Raw genomic sequence first — 20,110 nt, 5'->3', positions numbered from 1 at the left:
TCAGCACAGAATCACTCACTTTCATAACATGATTGATTCCCAAATGGGCTACTGGGTTTGGGGTGAATTGATGGGTGATGAAGTGAAATGATGCAGAGAATGTGGCAGGTTATTTGTCACACATGTAGCCTTCTGTCACAATTGATTGTGTATAATTTGAGTTTGCAGGGGAGCCAGTTGATATTAAATGGTAACAACTCTCTGTATTCATCACTGCAGGCCCCCTTCAGCAGGCGAAAATAGAAAATGTAATCTCATCCACAACCATGGATGTGCCTCAGGCACTCTTTCACCCTTTTTACCACTGATCCTCCCTTAGGGGCCCTGCCCTCTATAAAGGAAGAGGGGAATCTATAATCTAGCAGATGGCAGAGGATCTATGGGAAATTCTATAATCGGGAAGAAGGGCCTGATAATGGTCGTTGGGGTGGAGGACAGAGGGGTGGAGGGCAGCTCAGGGGCCGAAGAGCATGTCTTCATACTCACATAAATAATAATAGACAAAAATATAAACCCACTCCCAGCAGGTGCCTTGGTGGTCTCTGTCTCCGTCATGGGTGTCACTCTGACTGGATGTGAGCTGCCTGGAGGTGCTGCTGGGTGCAGACGCAGAGGCAGAGTGGTTGGGCGCCAGCTCAGTCCTGCAAGTCAGGGATTGGCGGAGCCGTGCTTTTGTGGGGAAGCAGAAAGAGAGAGTCTGTGTGTGCACGAATGTGAATGTGCAAGAGGCTCAAAGTGTAGCATTTCTTTTCATAGTCAAAGTGTATAGGATGAGAAAGTCACCCATAGACACACACACACACACACAGACACACACACACACACACACACACACACACACACACACACACACACACGCACGCATGCACGCACACGCACACACACACACACACACACACACACACACACACACACACACACACACACACACACTACTCTGCATCCGTGCTGCAACATTACATGAGGGGAATAAATGCATCTATAACAAGGCACTTTAAGACACTGGCCATCTTTCATCCGGTGGAGTTTTTCCTCTAATTTCATCCTCTATCTTTCTTTTCATCACTACTCTTAAAACTTTATCACAGCCAAACCTAGCTGGGTAATAAAGCCTTTTTATTTTCTAATTGCAACTGGCTTGCCCTGTAAACCCCCTGGCTATATTTCTCCTCCTCTCTCCCTTTAGCAATGGGATATCAATAACAAGGCACATTATGTGTAGCATTTCCTTCCGGGACCGAAGGGAGTCCATGAGCGTGTTGCAGAGAAAATAAACGACGACTGAGGCACAACCTCAGACTGCTCAAACACAGAATGAAGCAGCAAAATTCGATCTGTCAATTTTAATTGATTCTGTCTAGTCTGTTGTTCTGTATGTTTAAACTGTGCATTTTAGTGTGGCAGTAAGAGCATTTTGTATCCACAACAAACACGGCTTGATGTTTTTCGTCAGCTAAATTGAGGACATTAAACGGTAGCATCCATGACAGACATGAAACACTCACTCCTGAAATCAATTTTTCTTCTCTTAGATGCTCAATTTTTCCAGACACAGTCTGGTACAACCCGCCCCACCCTGCTTACATACCTTCTGTTTTTAAGCAGTTTAAATCATATTGGATGAATACAGTTAATGTCAAATGATGACTTTGCTTAAGATCAATCATGTATCAAGCAAGGTTTATTATTGTACTTTAGTAAACTGACATTATTCCAGTCGCAGACACAGCCTGGCAAAGACTGCAGAATTCTGATTTCTTATCTGTCTGTTTTTTAAACTGTAAATGTAAAAGAACTACTTTAAATTATATTCTTGACTAAGAAAGAGATTGCTGATGGAATCATCCTGCATCCCTTTTTGAATACAGTATGTTATCAGTGCATGTCGCTGCATCTGTCTATATCTTTCCAGCTTGCTTCCCTGTTCAAATGTTATACTGTGCTGTATCAGCCTCAATAATACATACAGTAGGGCAGCTGTGTGACGTTTTTCTCTCTCTTTTTCTCTCCTATCTGTGTGACATCTGCTGAACTTGTCGGGTGTTTACTGGTGTAACAACTGGTGTCTTCACTCCCCACCCTCCTCTTCTCTCTGGTGCTCCCCATGCCCCCACACAATGAATACACTTGCATCCAGACTACAGAACCAATTGTCACGCTGGGAGGAAGGCAAATCAAATCTTACGGCAGCAACTAGGCGAGGAGATTGCTTTTCCTCTCAGTCGCAGAGGAGCGAGCCCATCGTCCCTGTGCCTCCGGTTTTACTGGAGAGAAAGAAGCAAAGGGTGAAAAGGGGAAAGCTACTGGGCTGCAGCAGCTGGACCACAAGTCTCCCGCAGGTCAAGTCTCACCCATTTCCTCCCATCTTCACCCTCTCTTTCTTTCCACTCCCTTACCCACTCATCCTGACACTACCTATCATTCACCCGGCGACACCAGGGACTACATTCCTCCCTCCAGTCCTCCAGATGAAACGGAACAATAATTACGGGGATAGAGTGACTCTGGCCGCCAAACTGGGGCCGCTCAGATCACAACAACACATTGTCCAACCTGATTAAGTAGCCATTTGTGGCATCCTCGCTGTAGTTAAGCAGTACTCATCCTCTTGTCTGAAACTTGACCTCCCAGGAAGATTTATTGACATGTCCTCCAATTTGAGGTTGGTCAGAAATGTGGGGGAAGACATTACATTTCTTTACAGGAAGCACGGACTAATGCATCCGATTCTCCCTCAAAATAGGCTCTGTTGAGTGACTCACCATTGCCTAAGGTTATACACTCACATGTTGGGAGTTTTGTATTTCCACTGACAGTTTCCTCAATTGAGGAAATGTGGTTATCTCCACTGAACCCTTTATTAACAAGCAGCTGCCGGGGTGAACGTGAGCTGTAGAGGAAGCAGCAATTTTGAATACTATATGAAGAGTCTCCTTTTGGTCGTACCTACTACACACACTTAGGAGAGCTCAATGTAAAAAGCCTGAGAGGGTATTGCATTATGGAGAGGACAATTCCATTTCTGGACTGGAATAGCTTGTAGTTCCTACACACAACCTGCCATCCAAACCAATTACAGGCTGAAGCCAGAGTGACATTCACAAGAAATGTTCTATCTTTTAAATGAAGTTTTCCCCTCGTTACTCATGCCTTGCATTTGCATTAGTCTCCCACTGGATGCACAGAAGATGTAGAAGATGAGGCAGTTTCATTCTTCCTCACTGGGACCATTGGACTCCAGGCACATACAGCACATGTTTTCTATAGCATAACAACATTATTAATACACATTATTGATCAATAATAGAAGCGTATATATCTATTATTCTTTTAATGGAAATATATTAATCTTTGATGAAACACCACATTTATGTGGTGCGATTTATAAATGAATTAAAATGTGTTAATCATTAATTAATAACAAATCTGAGTTGCAGTGTGTTGCCACCGCCGTTACCTTTTGATATTTAATGGAGTAAAGCTGAACGGGAACAAAAGGAGTCAGGGTAATACAAGAGAACAAACATGGTGTGCTCCAAATTAAGAGCTAATAATAAAATGTTAATTAAATTCCTTTTTCATGATTTAACCTCTCTGTATTAATGAGTTAAAGTTTAATAAGGGGTAAATGGTAAAGGGAGACAGAATGGTGCTAACCTTCAGCGCAAACATATTGCATCATAATTTAGCAAACCCCGAACAGAGGCCTGCCCTTGCATTGTTGCTGATCGTTATACACATTGTATGGGAAAATAATTAGGAGGTGAGAAGGCAAACAACAGATTATCCCCTAATGATTGAAGGTAGACCTATGCACTTTTGAGAATACTGAAAGATAACTATCTCTGATACACACACACACTTTTTTTAAAAGCAACTAAAGAGACAGGAACAGAGTCAGCATCAGTCGGATAATAATGCTGCACAGCATATATGTTGTCTCTGAAGTTCAGAAAATGGCATCAATACCGCAAATCGAAACAAACAAAGACATGCGTTGGTAGCATTATAGCTCTTACATATTTCATAGGCTGCAAACAGGTCATGTGAGCTATTTGCCAGAGCTAAACATCACACATCGGCTGCTGTGATCTGTCTTCACTTTTATTTATTCATGTATTTAATATTATATATATCAAAAGAGACTCGAGAAGACTTCGACTACTGTGTGATATTTCCGCGGTGCCGTTGTCCTCACTGCTTAGATTCTTTGGCATTGCGGTTTGATTTCCACGGAGAAGCTGAAAAGTTCAAAATGTTCAACCCCATTAACATCTCCTGAGAAGAGTGTGGGCACAGTTTGGTCACCATGTATGACAGCTGTGCGGGGCCGCTGCTACCTCAACAGCAGGCCCGTGTCAAACGTGTAGCTCACTTGATAATCAGCAACTGCTTCAGTGCCTGCATTAACCTTTCTTATCAGAGAGGATTGTTTTTTCAACAGGTCTTTGATATTGGTACTACGGACTTCCCTCAGCCATTGACTCAAAGCTCTTTTTATCAGCAAGATGTATCTGCGCCGTGGAATTTTAAGTGAAGGCTCTGCTTTCTTTCTGTAGAAAACACCTGCATCTTATCAAACTTTGTCCAAAGGGTCGTGTCCTGGCTTTTCGAAGGACTGGGGAAGTCCTTTGAGAGGCTTTGATACCCTTTGGCCCCCTGACATCTTACCAAGTGTGAGTAGAAGCTTGGCAGGCGCAGCAGGGGTACCTGTTCAGTGTTCACTCACCCCTCTGTCCATGTGCTCTTACTCGTCAGACATTCTCCTTGCTAAATAAATGTTGGAAAAAAATGAATGTAGGATGCCTTTGAACTGTGTTCTCTAATGTGGGTCAGAGATCTATCGTATGCATATTCAGAACGTCTTTTCATCTGCAATTGTGGAGTTAAAATTCCCCTGGTACCCTCTTAATTTCATCTACTTCTCTTGGAGTTATTTATGTAATATTTCTACATTAATGTCTTCTCAAACATGGTAAAAGTGAAGAGTTCAGAAAAGAAGAAAGGGAAACTTTTCTTCTCCCTCTGTCTGCATGATAGTCTGTCCGCCCTAATGACTCCATTTTAAAGACGGTGGGCTGACCGGCAGCGGAGGGAGGGAGCAAGGGATGGAGAGCGGGGAGGGTGAAGAGGAGAAGAGAGGCTCACTGCAGCACTCTCCTCGGCTCTCCACTCCCAGTCAGCCTCGCAGTGTGTGTGCTTTGTAAGAGAATAGGATTCAGCCCTATGAAAGCCGAGGCTGCTCACCGGGGCCTTTGTGGAAAATAACATTTCAACTGAAAGCCAATTACTAGTAACATTATTTTGGTTGCTTCCATTATTAAAAGTACCTCTCTCTGTTTGCCCCCCATCATCCCTCAACCACAACCCCCACCCCACCCACTCATCCCCCCCACCCCTTTGCTTCGTTTTTTTACAGACGGAGAATTATTCCATCGACTCCAGTTACGTGAACAGCAGAGCCCACCTCATTAAAAGGTATGTGTTGATTAGGAATTGTTACCAGCACCTCGTTACCATTGTTATCTGTAATTATTTTTATCTAATGAGTGCACCGCTGCCGTTGCAGCAGCTTGCATGTGTTCTTGCATGTTTCTCATTCAGTGTAATTGAAATGGGAGGATAAGATTTGGGGATAAATAGCATTACTCCATAGTGCGTTTAGTAGACATTTGTTGAAACTCACGCTCACAGATTATTAGATTACACACAGCAGCTGCATCAGCAATAATGATTCTCATATTTACAGGTAACCTCATTACTCGGCTGTAATTCAGTTTATTAGCAACACGTGTGGCTTGAATTGCATAAGTGTAAGACTCAAAACAACTACTCAATGATTACATTATATTCAAGAGATTTCTCAAGTGCTTTTCCGCCACTGTTTTTCAAAACATGAATAGCTTCATGATTAGTCAATAATTATCTTCTCTGTTTTCACCGGGTGGAAGAAGTGTGGTATAAATGTTTTCATTGTGCTTTGTATTTCAGTCTACCTGAAACAGGATATGTGATGGGGGTTACGGGAATGCAGGGTTTAGGGTCACATGATAACTCCCTGCAGCCAGGGTTTTGTTACCAAGCCCACTTGGGAAAATATATCTTCCTTTTTACCTGCAGCTATGTAACATCCCAGCCTTTCTTTTGTTTGTGGCCAACCCAGTCTTTTGAAAAGCTATTATGGCAATTTCCCCCCCCTAAAGATTCCGGCATTAATGTAAACAAAGAGCATTCAAGTGTGGGCCTCTGCAGCACACTACAAAGAAATCCCCCAGGAGCCGGTGAGCCTATGGTCTGGGACAGGTGCAATTACAGTGATAACATCAGAGAGCCAGCATTACCTGCAGCCCTCTCCCCCAGCCGGGAGAATGTCAGGCTTGGGCCCAGGAATGCAGCTACCTTGTACTGTCCTTCACTTTCTCTTCATATCTTTTTGTTTGCACACTTTAGTTTACTCTCATTTTCTCCTCTCTCTACCGCTCTCTCTCCTTTTATAACCTCTATTCTCCATCTGCGTGAACTCATCTATATATTTTTTCTCTCCTGCAAGAACACATGTTCATATATTCACCCCTATTTAGTGTTGTTTGTAAAGCGGAATTTGTTCCAGTGGGATGGAAATCAAATGAAGGGAAATCATGCTGTTACTGTGCAGCTGTTGATTGGGCCCTCCCGCTTTATTGACTGTGAGCCCCAAACAAGACAGATGCTCAGTTTGTATGCTTCCAGCGTTTCCTACATCCATCTTCCTTCCAGGAATTCCTTATTACTGCAGTATTTGTTTGATTGTAGTGAGTGAGTGCCTCCTGTTTGTTCAATGCAATGCCCTTGAAGTCAGTGCATCCATTCAAAATGTCCTTCTCTGAGACACCCCATAGCTGCCGTGCTATCTGTGAAATTGAAAAATGATCCAAAAGAGGCTTAAAACGTTTCCTTTTTTCATAGTTAAGGCAAGTGCAGAAGCTGTAGTCTTGAAACAACTAAAAAAACACTATTTATCTGTTTTGAATTCCTGGAAATAGACCACGGTTAAATCATTTATAGGAAAAACAGTAAAAGGGACAAGGAGGGAAAGACAGACTGCTCGTCACAAACCATCAGCGTAAAGGGGACGAAGAAAAGCATGTGAAATAGGTGATGTGACATTTAATCAAAATGTTCCCTCTGCTCCCTGTTGGCCCCCATGTAGCACGTCGACATTCAAAGACCTGGAGGGGAACAGTCTGAAGGACAGCGGCCACGAGGAGAGCGACCAGACCGACAGTGAACATGATGTCCAGAGAGGACACTACGTTGACACGGCTGTCAATGACGTGCTGAACATGACTGTCCCCCCCAATGTTTGCCAGATGCCAGACCAAGGTAAGACTGCTGCTTGTCTGAGTGTGTGCACTGTGTGTGCAATATCCTTTGGAGTTTGTTTGCCAGTTTCAAGATAAGACCAATGTGTATTCATGTGTGCGCCTGAGTCTGCTTTTATGCCACAAGAGCACCTCTTAAGGTGCATTATGCCCATTGCGAGCTTTAGATGTGCAAGTATGAATAACAGCACCGTTTTTTTAAGTCTTTGATATCCTGCTAGAGCGGCTAATGTGAGAGATCTCTGACAGCTAAGGCTACCCTTTGATACGAGCTTAGGCAACATTATTGACTGATAGAAGCCATGTCTGCTCTCGGAGGGGGGGACGGACTGACTTTAGATGTGCTTGAATGGCAGCAATTAGGCACACAAAGGTAGAAGGTGGACATTTACATATCTCCACATGCCCTCATCCATTATTCAGTAGGATCATTTAGCAGGGAATTAATGTTGATGTTTCATTTCTGACTCACCGTTTAAAAAGACATCCACTTGGTTGGCAGAAGTCAGTGTAAGGGACGGGTCATACTGATTCTTAACTACTGCCAGTCAGACTGAGGAAGAGAGTGGGCCAGTAAGGGGAAGAGTGGAGCAGACCAGGAATCTACTATATGCACCTGAGGGTATTTACCAAGCTCAAAGGTAATGCCACATGCACAGGTGTAACAGCTCAGCAGAGCACGAGAGTCGGTGTGTGCGTGTGTGTGTGTGTGCGTGTGCGTGTGTGTGTGTGTGTGTGTGTGTGTGTGTGTGTGTGTGTGTGTGTGTGTGTGTGTGTGTGTGTGTGTGTGGGTGTGTGTGTGTGCGTGCGTGCGTGCGTGTGTGTGCGTGCGTGTGTGTGTGTGTGTGTGTGTGTGTGTGTGTGTGTGTGTGTGAAGTACACAGGCATTTCAGAAATACTAACATTAGATATTACAGAGTGAGGTGGAAACCCAGGATGATATTTTAAAGAGAGGACAGCACTCTCTGATATCACTCGCTGTATCTGAACTTTACATATGCTCTGTGCTCCAATTTGGGAACTTGCCAAATTTCTTTTTTTCATTATTTTGGTTCCTTTTTTTTGTACTAACACTGCTCCAGTAAGGCTGTCTACTCTCTCTACTCTACTTTCTTCTTCCTCTGCTCTTATAGGGTAGACATTTTAATGAGCGAGAGATAATGAAAAGGATCCTAGTTACTGAAGAAAAGCATAAAGGAATGAAGATTATGGGATTTTTTAAAATGTATTATTTATCCATCTATTTTTATCAGGGGACTGTGAAGTGTGTGGGTGCGGTTGGAGAAGCAGTAATAGACATGTGGAGGCTCTTCCTTGTCTGTTCTTTGGCACATTCACCTTACCAGATGCTTCACTTTGAGTCATTTGGCTGTTGATGTTGTTTGACTAGGGAATAATACCATTAGGCAACCTACACTTCATGCTAATGTGGAATACAGTCTTACAAATGGATCTGCCTTCACGACCAGTTGCCCATATATTGTAATGAGCTGAGAAATACAGATAGACGTACACAGGGTCAGGAGTTATGGTGGTAACCATTAGAATAAACGTGTACTGCATCAGACCGTAATGAACAATGAAAAGTGAATTTGCTGACTATTGGTAGCTGTAATGACTTCACAACCCGCAAAATAATAATTTGCCTTAAAAAATGCATGCTGACAGGTCTTCTACTGGGCGTCTCATTATTGGAGACAATTAGAAATGATGTACATGAGAAATATTACAAGTGGGAAGAGCTCTCTGAGGCAGTTCTTTTTTCATTAACACCACCAATGATTGTATCTGTTTCAGCAAAATGAATGCATGCCTCTTGAATGTGTAATGCAGTCCACACGGCTGGTAAACAAACATGAGGCTATTTCACAGTGCTGTCCACTTTTGACCAGAACAAATGGATGATAACAAAGTATCTGTTTTGAATTACAATTAGGTGGTTTGTTATTGGCTTTTCCTTTTTTTATTCCTTCCAGTTACTGTCTTACTTCTGGCCAGCAGTTTTCCTCAGTCAGGTCTTAACAAAATGGCTCCACTAGAAGCTGCTTTTGTTTTGGTAGTCAGTCAGCAGCAGTGGTCACACCAGAGAGTAATAAGAGGATGTTCATAATTATTAAATGAAAAGACCAAAGATCCTTACACGTACAGAAATGTAATGACAGAGCAAATTAAATCGTCCCTCTATTACCATCTCATCGAGTAATTACACAGTTAAAGGGCACAGTGGGCTGACAGAGATGGGCAGATTCAGCATGAGGCATATTTGAACCTGTCTCTCCTGTTGTATGAGATGAGGGGTTTTTTGTGTCGCTCCTCAGGAGAACACTAGCTTCCTCGTTTCCCTCCTCCATTTTCTTCTGTGGAAACTCACTTGAGGACAAAGGCAGAAATAGAACAGTTGCGGTTTATACAATATGAGAGCCGCAGCGGTTACAGTCATGTGATGATATGGTTTCCCTTTGAGCTCATCTGTCTTAATTGACAGAAATGGACACTATCTGCGTGTTCGACTGCGTGAAATGAGGGAATCGTCAGAAAACAAATAGGCCTGTTCACTAAACACTGTGCTGCTTAGGTGTCTTGCGGGACTTTATGTTGTATACTGCGGGTCTCCTGCCTGCTAAAGCAGAACACAAGTTGAGAGACTGCAATTGCCAAAGGACAACAACACACACAAGCCAAGGAGAGAGGAGCCTTGTTTCTTTCTTTTTTTTTACTGTTCTGTTTTTTTTATTGTGTGTTAAGTGCCAAGAACAAAAGGAAGCAGGAAGCGGGAAGGAGGAAGGGTTAAACTCTCGGGCTTTAACAGAGCAAATGTTTACCATTCCCAGTACCATGTAAAGGTGATGTTTGCCCAGGAGACAGGCCGTTACCTTAACACAAAGACCCTGCGTTCCCATCATGTTGGGAGCTTTGTGTGGGAATCCAATTGTGTGACGAGACTCAGCTGCTAACTAGCCGTGCGCTGAGTCACCTTGGGCTTGTTCTGTATCAATTTAGTTTTCAGTTTGATATTTGGCTTTTGTCCATCAGAGAGAGCTGTGCTTTTTTACTTCACTGATGCGCTTTCAACTACAGCTATTATTCCTGCTCCAGCCACCACCAAGGTAACTTTCAGCGAAGTGCTTCTGAAGAGATTTTGGACTTAAAACTGAGCGAATGCCTCTTTGTTGAATCCCTGCCAAGAGTCTAAAAAGGCGTGTGAGCTATTTTTTTGAAAACCTGACCTGAAATATCCCTATCCAGTGGATTAGATTAGGAAGTATCTGAAGAACAAATTACATTAAATCTCTTAAAATCTACAAAGGAAAGGCTATCTTTAACATGTAATGGCTCTGACATATCTGCCAATAGAATACTAATGGCTGATATGGGTGTAACTATAGACTGAGAAGAAGAGCTATATAAAATGAATGTCTCTTTATCTTTATAGGCATGTCTGTGAAGTTAGGGGGATTTGGTTGAAATGTGCGACATGCTAGCTTTGGCTCTGTAGAACCATTAGTGTCAAGGGAGAAGCGAGGGAACAGACTCCGAGGGGGCTGGTGACAAAGAGAGCTAAATCTATTTTTTTCGACTTCCTTTGATTGTCATAGCTCACACTTTAATTCCTCCCGGATATGGATGAGCCATGGTTTTAAGGATTAAGATTCATGTATTGTTAAATCTCTCAAGTTATCTCTGCAGGCGGGAAAAGGGGAGCATGATGTTGCTTAACAGTGTCCGATTTGTGAGTTTAGAGGTTTCGGTTCTTGATTTTGGAATTATTTCCAGGTCAATTTGTAAGTGTTTTTCAAAAAAAGCCCTTCCTCTTGGCTTATTAGACTCAAAGGGATCCAAGACTGCTCAATTAACCAGAGCAGGCCTCTTTTATTTCTGACATATTCCTCGGCCTCCACCTCTGGAGAATATCTCTCATCTATCTTTTGGCTCCCTATGGGTGTGTGCCTGAAGCTGGAGCCCAGGAAAGGAAGCCCCCTACGTGGGCCGCAGACTTCTCCATATTCCCTTCTTCCATCAGCAGATCCACAGGGTTTCACTGTTCCTAATTGATTTCAGGCCCCTCTTTTTTCTTTCTCTCATTCCCTCTCCCTCCATATGTCTCGTCTGCCTTCGTCTCCTGTTTCCATCTACTGACTGCAAATGTCTCCAACCCAACATCTCCCAACGTTGTGCCAGTCAAGCAGTTTCCTTCCCCTGTTGAATTAATGAAAGAATAAAGGCACCTCACATGTTTCTGCTGCCCTAAATTCAACACGGGAACATTTCTAGTTTGCAGTTCTCTGATCTACTAATGAAAATGCTGACAGGTGTCAGAATCAGGAAGGCAACAGGAACAGGGCTGTGCTGACAACACGAGAAGGGGAGAGGGAGTCTGTGAGAGAGGGAGACAGAGATGGAGAGATGAGCTGAGAGTCTAGTAAGCAGTCTTAGCGAGGGGAAATAAAAAGAGGAAAGGAGGAAACAATCTCTCTGACAGGTAGGAGTGATTATTTTTTGCATTCTCTCACTCCAAGATAACTCTGCAGGATTTGAGTGATTCTCAAACAACGTTAGATTGAATTAAGCACCAAAACTCTCCTTGTGATTCGCGCTGGCAACAACACGTGTTGCGTTATGATATTTTGTGATTAGATTAACATACAAACTCTATACTGACACCATCCATTTTGATTTTGATTTGCCTAATCTAATGTGTAACCCATGGTGGAGGTAAAATGGCTGACGGTGACAAAGAGCTCAGTGCAATACAAGCATTAAGGAAGATAGAGTGCACACACACACACTGCATGCTCAAACACACCAGAGACGGCTTGCTAGCAGGTGTACTGAGGTCTGTAATGAACCACCGAAATGCACATTTTGTCTCTGAGATGTGGAGACTTGAGGAAGTACTTGTAAGGAAATGAAATGTCATTTCAAGCTGTGTCCATCTGTGCTCATCTCTTTTATTGTGCTTACATCGCTGAATGAAATTAGTTTGGCTTATTGCGATTAAACCTAATGTACATTTAAATAAAAAAAGAGCTGACTATTGTTGATTTTGCACCTGATAAAACAGACCATCATTTAGAAGAAAGACGGAGAATATGTTTTCTCCATATTTATTTTTAAATACAGTTTCTCACTGAGTAAAACAACCCAGTTTCTGCCCAAACTGCACTGCGTTTATGTTTGCTCTGAATTCAAATAATTGGCTTTTGCCTCTTGGAAGTTTTTGTTTGCAGTACTTGCATAAGTAAACCAACAAATTATTTAAAAAGAAAATATGGTATGTGAGCTCTTCCCTTTAGTTCTTTAGTTAATACCACAAGGGAATGAGTTAAGAGATGTGAAGAAGTGCTTAAACAAACTTGACATGTTTGGATACTGTTAAGTTTTTACGAGCATCGCCTCTAGCTTTCTCTTCCTCAGTTTTACACAGCAAAGCCAAAGATGTATTCAGAAGGTCTTCTTCCCCAGCCCAGACGGAAAACATATAGTAATGTTATAATAGTACAATGGCATCCCCTGAACCCTCATTCTGCCAGAGCTCTCCTGAATATACCCAGTGTATTTAATCAGCTCAAGAGGGGACTGCTTATCTCTCTGCACTTGTCATGGATAGCGTATTGAACATATCAGAGGGAGAAATGGGAATAGTTCATTATTTTCTAGGGCTCACAATGAGCCTGATGTATCTCATTGCAGGTCCTCCACTGACAGCTCATTTTCTAGACAATCCTGGCATTCAGTTCACAACGCGGCGGGGCGAGAGGGGGAGAGACACGGAGAGAGAGGGAGGAAACACAGAGACGGGGAGAAAATAGGGCTCCGGATCCATTGCTTATTCATGACGCTGTGGCATGCTAGGTGTGTTAATAATCTCCGCAGAAACCAAGTGAATCACAGTTGTTTGTTGAACACCTAGCCTAGCCAAGCTGGGCCCCAATTGACAGCAGATGGGAAAACAGGGGGATCAAGATGATCCCAGACAGAGGGAGGGAGATTAAGAACAGGTAATGTGCTGAAGTTGATGGGGGCCGAGTGTGTATTAAAGCGAGAGGAGAAAGTACCTGCATTTTAAATCTTGTCTGAGAGCGTATGTACAAAGTATATTGAGTGTGTATGTGTGGCTGCAAGTGTGTGTCTTTAAAGGTTAATCAGGGAAGAAGAGTGAGAGGAGGAGTAGGATAAAGAAATGGCGCAAGAGAGAAATACCATTGGTGGGGGGAAATAGAGTGAAATTCAAGTAGCAGAGCTGCAGCGGTCTCTAGTCTTCTCGCCTTTTGTGGCTCCGATTGATTCTAGTTCTGGTTTGAGGGACCGAGGGAGCAGCCGTTTTTCCTAACCGCACCTTTGTGTTTTTAATTCTTTGAGGTCACTGAGGGCACAAACCCATTTCCACTGCAGCAGAATTCAAGCAATAAGACTGGGGGTTAAACTAGAGGGCTGTGTGGCTGGGCGGCACTGCAGCTACAAATCTTTAACGTGCCGAGGGTCTTGTACCTCCAGTTTGATGCAGGCTTGCCGCCATCTGAACAGAATTTACATTTAGCAGTCATTATCTTATCTTCTTGTTATTTAAAATGTAACATAATCAGAGGTCAACAAAGCCTCTTCCCCCATGGTGTTCTTAGTTTTACAGCCTTCCCACCCACAAGCAGTGCAAGTGCTCTCTCACGCTGCCGTGTGGTGACAGCCAAGGTAAAATATTTTTCTTTTAGAACTACTAATACATTCAATGTGATGTTGCACGTGTGTTGAAATGTATTATGTTAAATATAAAACAGCTAAACCAAGCCATTAACTGTAATATACTGAACAATACACATTACGAGGCTCAACATCAGGGGTCCCCAAACTTTTTCCTGTGAGGGCCACATCACTTTTCCCTTCTCTGATCAGTTTGTAACAGAGAAAGTGTGACTATCGCAGGGGTGCCTAAACCTAAACATTTATTGTTTTCTAAAAGCCACACATAACCAAATATTAATAACCCTTTCCGGGATCTTCACAGAAAAAGTCAGGAAATAAATAACACTTTTCAGGTGTTTCATGTGTGAAAAGGTTTGCTCGCAGATATACGTGCTGCCAAAAAGTGTACACATCTTCATTGCGTGTTTTTTTATGTTAGGGAACGTGTCGTTTGGGAGGGCGGCATAGAAGTCAATGAGACTGTTGGGCTTGAATGCGTCTTTCAGAACATCACAGTTCTGTAACTCGGCCAACTCAAACTGATAAGAAGGCTGGGCTTCATCGATGTCGGCAAGAAAGGGGTTCTGGAAAAGACGGATTTATTTTGCATTAACATGTAGTATCCGGAATCGCACACCGAACTCCGCCTTCAGCATTTCCAGTGCTTCCACACTTTCAGCTGGGAACGGGACCGCTGGGTTCTCTGCAGAGAGGTTTTTGGTAGCAGGGAGATGGATGAAGTTGTGCTTTTTCACTTGTTCCAAAAGCAGCGCAAGTTTCACCTCAAATGCTTTTATGTGAGAATACATGTCGCAAATGAGTTTCCCCTGGCCTTGTAGCTGCACGTTAAGGCTGTTCAGCATTTCTGTCACGTCTGTTAAAAATGCGAGGTGCCATTTCCATTCTGAGTCGATCAGCTCTGGGACCGTTTTGTCTTTGGAATGAAGAAATGCGTTCGGGTAGCAGCTCATAAAAACGCCTCAAAACTCTGCCCCGGCTCAACCATCGGACCTCTGTGTAGTACAGCACATCGCCGTGCGCAGACCCCAGTTCAGACAGGAGTTGTTGGAACTGCCTGTGTTTAAGTCCCTTTGCTCTGATGAAGTGTATGCATGACACCACAACCTTCATGACAGAATCCCACTTCAACACTTTGCAGCACAGTGCTTGCTGGTGAATTAGGCAGTGGACTTGTAGCGGGGCGGTGAGACCCCGTTCTTCCATCTCCCGGTTCAAGCGTCCTATTAGACCCCGAGACGCGCCCACCATACTAGGAGCCCCGTCAGTCGTGATGCTGGCAAGCTTTGACCAGTCTAGGTCCAACTCTTCCATGGTTTGGCATACTTTGCCGAAAATATCCTCCCCCGTTGTAGTCCCTTTGAGACTTTGGAGGGCTGCCAGCTCCTCGCACATCTCAAAGTGTGCGCTAACTCCACGAATAAAAATGAGCAGCTGCGCTGTGTCTTGCACGTCCGTGCTCTCATCCAGTGCTAATGAAAAAAAGTCAAATTCTTTCGTCTTCTGCTGCAGCTAGGCATATACATTACCCCCGATTTCTTCAATGCGTCTGGTGATTGTACTCGCCGACAGACTCACGGTATTAAAGACATCTTTCTTCTCGGGACACACCTCTTCCGCGACAGCATTCAAACATTTCTTGACAAACTCTCCATCAGTGAAAGGTTTACCGCTGCTTGCTATCAGTTGAGCAACCCGAAAGCTGGCCCGAACGGATGACTGGTTCAGCTGAGCTTGGCATACAAATGTATTCTGCTGATCTAACAGTCCACCTTTTAGCGTTGAGAGTTTGTCTGCTCGCATTTGGCCTTGCAAGTTATCATACTTGTCTTTGTGACGGGATTCATTGTGTCGGCGCAGATTGTATTCTTTGAATACCGCCACCGCCTCTTGACAGATGAGACAAACAGCCTTTTCTTTGCATTGAACACAAAAATAATCGTTTGACCAATGCAGGTTAAATACCCTGCATTCTGAATCAATTTGTCTCTTACCTAACCTTTTCGCCATTATTCCGTTCTATTTGACAGGGGCTAGTCTAGGATTCGCGTGGCCGGACTGAAAAAAAATCATAATGCGTCTCTGGTATTGTTCAGGGGGCCGGGCCGCGGACCTTAGTTTGGGGACCACTGCTCAACATGAACAGTTGTCAGGTTGGCATTGCAAACATTCTTGAGAAATAGGCAACTCATTCTTGGCCTTATAAATGTGTAAAAACAAATCATGCATAGAAATTATTTTACTGAATAATTTATGCATTATAGATATTTCATTACGTATTATATCTGTGAAGAATATGACAACAGCTGGTATCTTGTTTACCAGAAATTGCAGGTTTTGACACATTAACTGATTAAGAATTCAAATTCTTTAAAGTATCCGTTACGAATCACCACAAATTCATTTTGGTTTCTGTAATTAGGCTTTTATTCTTTCAAAGCGCATATTTGTTAAAATACTGAAGTAAAACTGCATAGTATCTTAATTACTCAAAATATAAAGTGACTGAAATCAGCTCTTAACAGTCAGCGTTGAACCCTGCAGTAGTGAATTACATTACTGTCTTACTGAGAATGGTAATTTGATGACCTTAACATGGTAGATTTGAACACTTCCATCCAGCACTGGTCCAGACATGCTAATATCCTGGAGTTTTAGTGCAAATGAGGAGGCTGGATGACTGCTGATCAGCTGAGTGAAAGATTTCAATGCCCTGCCGGGGGAATGTGTCCCCAACTGATGAGCCATTATTGTCTGTCTTGTCAGGAATCTAATTTGCGTGGGTACTAGTTGGCCACCAGACCCACTCTGCCTCGAGGACAGAAAAAAGCAGATAATGTAACTTTAGACCCAATTCTGATCCTGTGCTGACAACTTGAGTCCCTCTCAAGAGTCCCTGTTAAGGTATAGTCCTAATGCGCCTGACCAAAAGCATGACTTACCACAGCCTTGTTGCTGAAATGGTATGACTAAAGACTGATACCATGTGGAGTAAACAACCTGATGAGGACATACTATACACATAGACTGACTCAAAGGAGCCTCAGTGTGTGGCTGGAAGTGGGCAGAAGAGTCACCGAGTGACTGCCAAAGCAAGGCTTGTATTACAGGGATCCCAGGATATCAGACACCAGGCGGCCTGTGTTCCCTCCAGGCAGGTAGAGTCTGGCAGCTGGCCCGTAGCCCAGATAGCTATAATCAGCTCCATTACCTGTGACTCCCATTTATGAGCCCTCATGGTGGACCCATGGCTATACTGCGGGGGTTAAGGATGCTGTGAAATTTAGGAATAGCTAACTGAGCATGCAGTTGCTACACCTGCTGCAGACACATCCTTTACACACACAGAAGCACATTCGTATGCGCCACACATCTTCTCTGGGCATTATGTGTCTTGGCACGAGGCGTTTGTTTTATCTTCTGCCTCTGTGAAAGGAAAGATTAAAAATATACTCTGCTCTGTTTAAGGGGGAAATCAGCTGTCTTCTGACAAGTACATTGTAGACCGCAGTTTTCTGTCCAGAATACAAAGAGACATTTATCACTGCAGCTGGGGTAACGGAGGAAGTGAGAGGGGGTGTCTCCTGTGCTGCAGCAATGTGGTTCTTTTTTTTTAACCCCTATTACTTCCTTTCTGTGGGAAAAACACTATAGCTCCATTCTCTTTAATCCATTTGAGATTTCCTATGTTCTATTTTTCTTTTTCATTGTCTACCTGCACATGCCTTCCCTCACCCCCTATTTTTTTTTAAATCTTAGTTCTCATCACCTTGTTTCTCCTGACAACATTATTACTCAGATGGAATATGTAGCGGGAATATGTTAAGTTATGTCGTCCTCCTCAGTTGTGGCAACAAAAGGTTACTACCTCAGGCATACTTCTATAATATTTCCATATTTCCCCTCCTCATGTATATTCAGTTAGATGATTTATTCTGTAACATTTAAAGCCGTTGAAATGCAGAATTTCTCTCTCAGAGACTCTGCATACGCTGTGAAGCATAGCATGGTAGAATCTTCTCTTTGGATTTGTTCTCAGCAGAAGTTAAACAGAGGTTAAAGAGAAGTCGTCCGAACCACCTCTATCATTACTATCTTTCATTCACCAATTAGTGTCAGAGATCTCTCTCTGTCCCCTAGATGACCTTGCAGGGATGAGCTCCCTGTGTGGTAATACATTTTGAGTAGGCCTCAATGGTGGGAGTCACGTTTTGGATGCCAACGACCCAGATTATAAATAATTGATGAGAGAGTGAAGGGACTGTAACAGACACAGTGTGTGTGGACCCTCCCCCGGCCTTTTCTTGGTCACCTGTCTCTGCAAGACTTCACTTGGTTCCTGTCTTTCAACACTTCTTCATATTCAAGACACTCCCCAGACCTCAGCTCTCTTTAACTTAAGCAACTAGCAATTCAGATGAATGACACATACATCTCTATAGAGCAGGGTTATCTTGGTTGAATGTAGATCAATATTTGAACATGCATAACCTGAACATTACGTTGAGTTAACTAGTCAATCTAAATGACCGTGTTATGCACACACTGCAATGAGCTGCCTGCCTGCGTGGTTTCTCTTCATGTGTTCAAAAGGTCAAGAGCTGAACAGGATGCAGCGTTGTGTTTTCTCCATCGGGCATAGCTGGCGGTGGTAGATAATCAAATTAGAGTAAATTCATCAACATTAAAAACATTATTCCGACTTTGTATTGTTCCGCTAATAAGATGTTTCCTTTAGGCTACCATTCATCTTTCTGGGCATTAAGCTAATTATCATACTATATTAGTACATTATGTAAAATAAGGTTTGTGTAAACCATGTAAGAACTACACTAACTGTTTCACAAATCTGCTTATTTACATTACAATGTTGTCGTTCTTGCACAGTATGCACAAATAATTGCGGTACACTCCAGGAGACTTTACTGTCGACCCTTGTATGTACAATTGACTAAAGGACTGATCTCTCTCAGTGGATGCATCTTGCCAGCCAAATGTCACTTTTCAAACCTCACTGCCCCCCCCCCCCCCCCCCCCCATCTTTAAGGGGAGGATAAAAGGTAATGGAAGAGGTCGGCTGTTAAGTTTAATGGCAGACAGGAAAGTCTCAGAATGGCTCTTTTTAATGATGTGCTTGATTTCATGCAGTCCTCGTTAAAGATTAGGCCAGAATGCATACAGAGGTCAGGCAGGGAACTGTGGCCAGACTCTGCACTACCCCCCCAGCATCTGTAAGATCTGCAAGGGGGTCTCAGGCTCCCTTGTGAGTTATCAGGCTCATCGCCCTGCACTCCTTCTGTAAATCAGCTCACATTAGCATCAGAAAATAAATAAAGCAAGCAATCAGGCCGTGACCTCTTATCCACGGTGCCTCGGCCCCTCACCCTCCCTCCTTCTTCTTCTCCTCCCCCGCCTCCTAGGTTTAACTAGCTTGGATTTGCAACTGAATGTCAGGCTTGGTGTTTGGCTATACCACAGGGCAGGTTGTTCCTCGGCTGTCTCCAGAGAAAAGAGACTCGGGGCTCGAGGGAATTGGATCTTTGACACCTGTCACTTCCACTCTGCTGCACCTTGCTCCCTTGCCACACATAAGGACTTTTCATGTCACAGCTCAGCATGTTATCATGAGTGGGCACAGGGCTTGAGAAATCCAATTACTACCAGTGTGGCAGACCCCTGCCATCATCCTTATGTATGCTATAGTCATGTTCCTTAAATCAGAAAAGATGTGCCTTCTCTTTTCTTCAGACCAGTCTTCCACCTCCATTTCAATCTGTGTGTCTTAGATACGAGCTGCAGCTGCCTCACTGCGGCCGACAACCCTCCATATAGTGCAGCGCTGGCTGGCTGGCTGGTGGGTGGGTGGGTGGCTAATGCTACGGACATTGCTTCTGACTGTCTGATATTAAGTGGTATCATGGTGCAGGCCTCACATGGAGACTAAAATGGAGAACCTGGGAGGGAGTCAGCATGCCTCACAGTTGCCTAACTGAATGGCCTTATGACAGGAAATAGAAAGTGTAAGAAAGGCCTCTCTCCTGCTTCTCCTCTGC

General features: G+C 43.5%; 1 protein-coding gene across 7 annotated transcripts in view; it reads left to right on the top strand.

Moving 5' to 3' along the window:
- Window positions 1–20,110, top strand: part of pcdh19 (protocadherin 19) — a 58,324-nt gene that overhangs the window by 27,491 nt on the left and 10,723 nt on the right. For 4 of the 7 annotated variants that reach the window (XM_034093458.1, XM_034093455.1, XM_034093457.1 and 1 more), the window contains exons 3-4: window positions 5,420–5,478; window positions 7,190–7,362. In XM_034093458.1, coding sequence (XP_033949349.1) covers window positions 5,420–5,478; window positions 7,190–7,362 — 232 coding nt within the window. Of the gene's footprint in view, window positions 1–5,419; window positions 5,480–7,178; window positions 7,363–20,110 lie in introns of all 7 variants that reach the window. The other 3 variants (XM_071204609.1, XM_071204610.1, XM_071204608.1) reach the window with 1 other exon arrangement.

This window comes from Pseudochaenichthys georgianus, chromosome 10 (assembly GCF_902827115.2).
Source record: "Pseudochaenichthys georgianus chromosome 10, fPseGeo1.2, whole genome shotgun sequence".
In the NCBI taxonomy this organism is placed as follows: Eukaryota; Metazoa; Chordata; class Actinopteri; order Perciformes; family Channichthyidae; genus Pseudochaenichthys; species Pseudochaenichthys georgianus.
The sequence above is the reverse complement of the archived record's forward strand: the minus strand, read 5'-3'. Positions and strand labels throughout refer to the sequence as shown.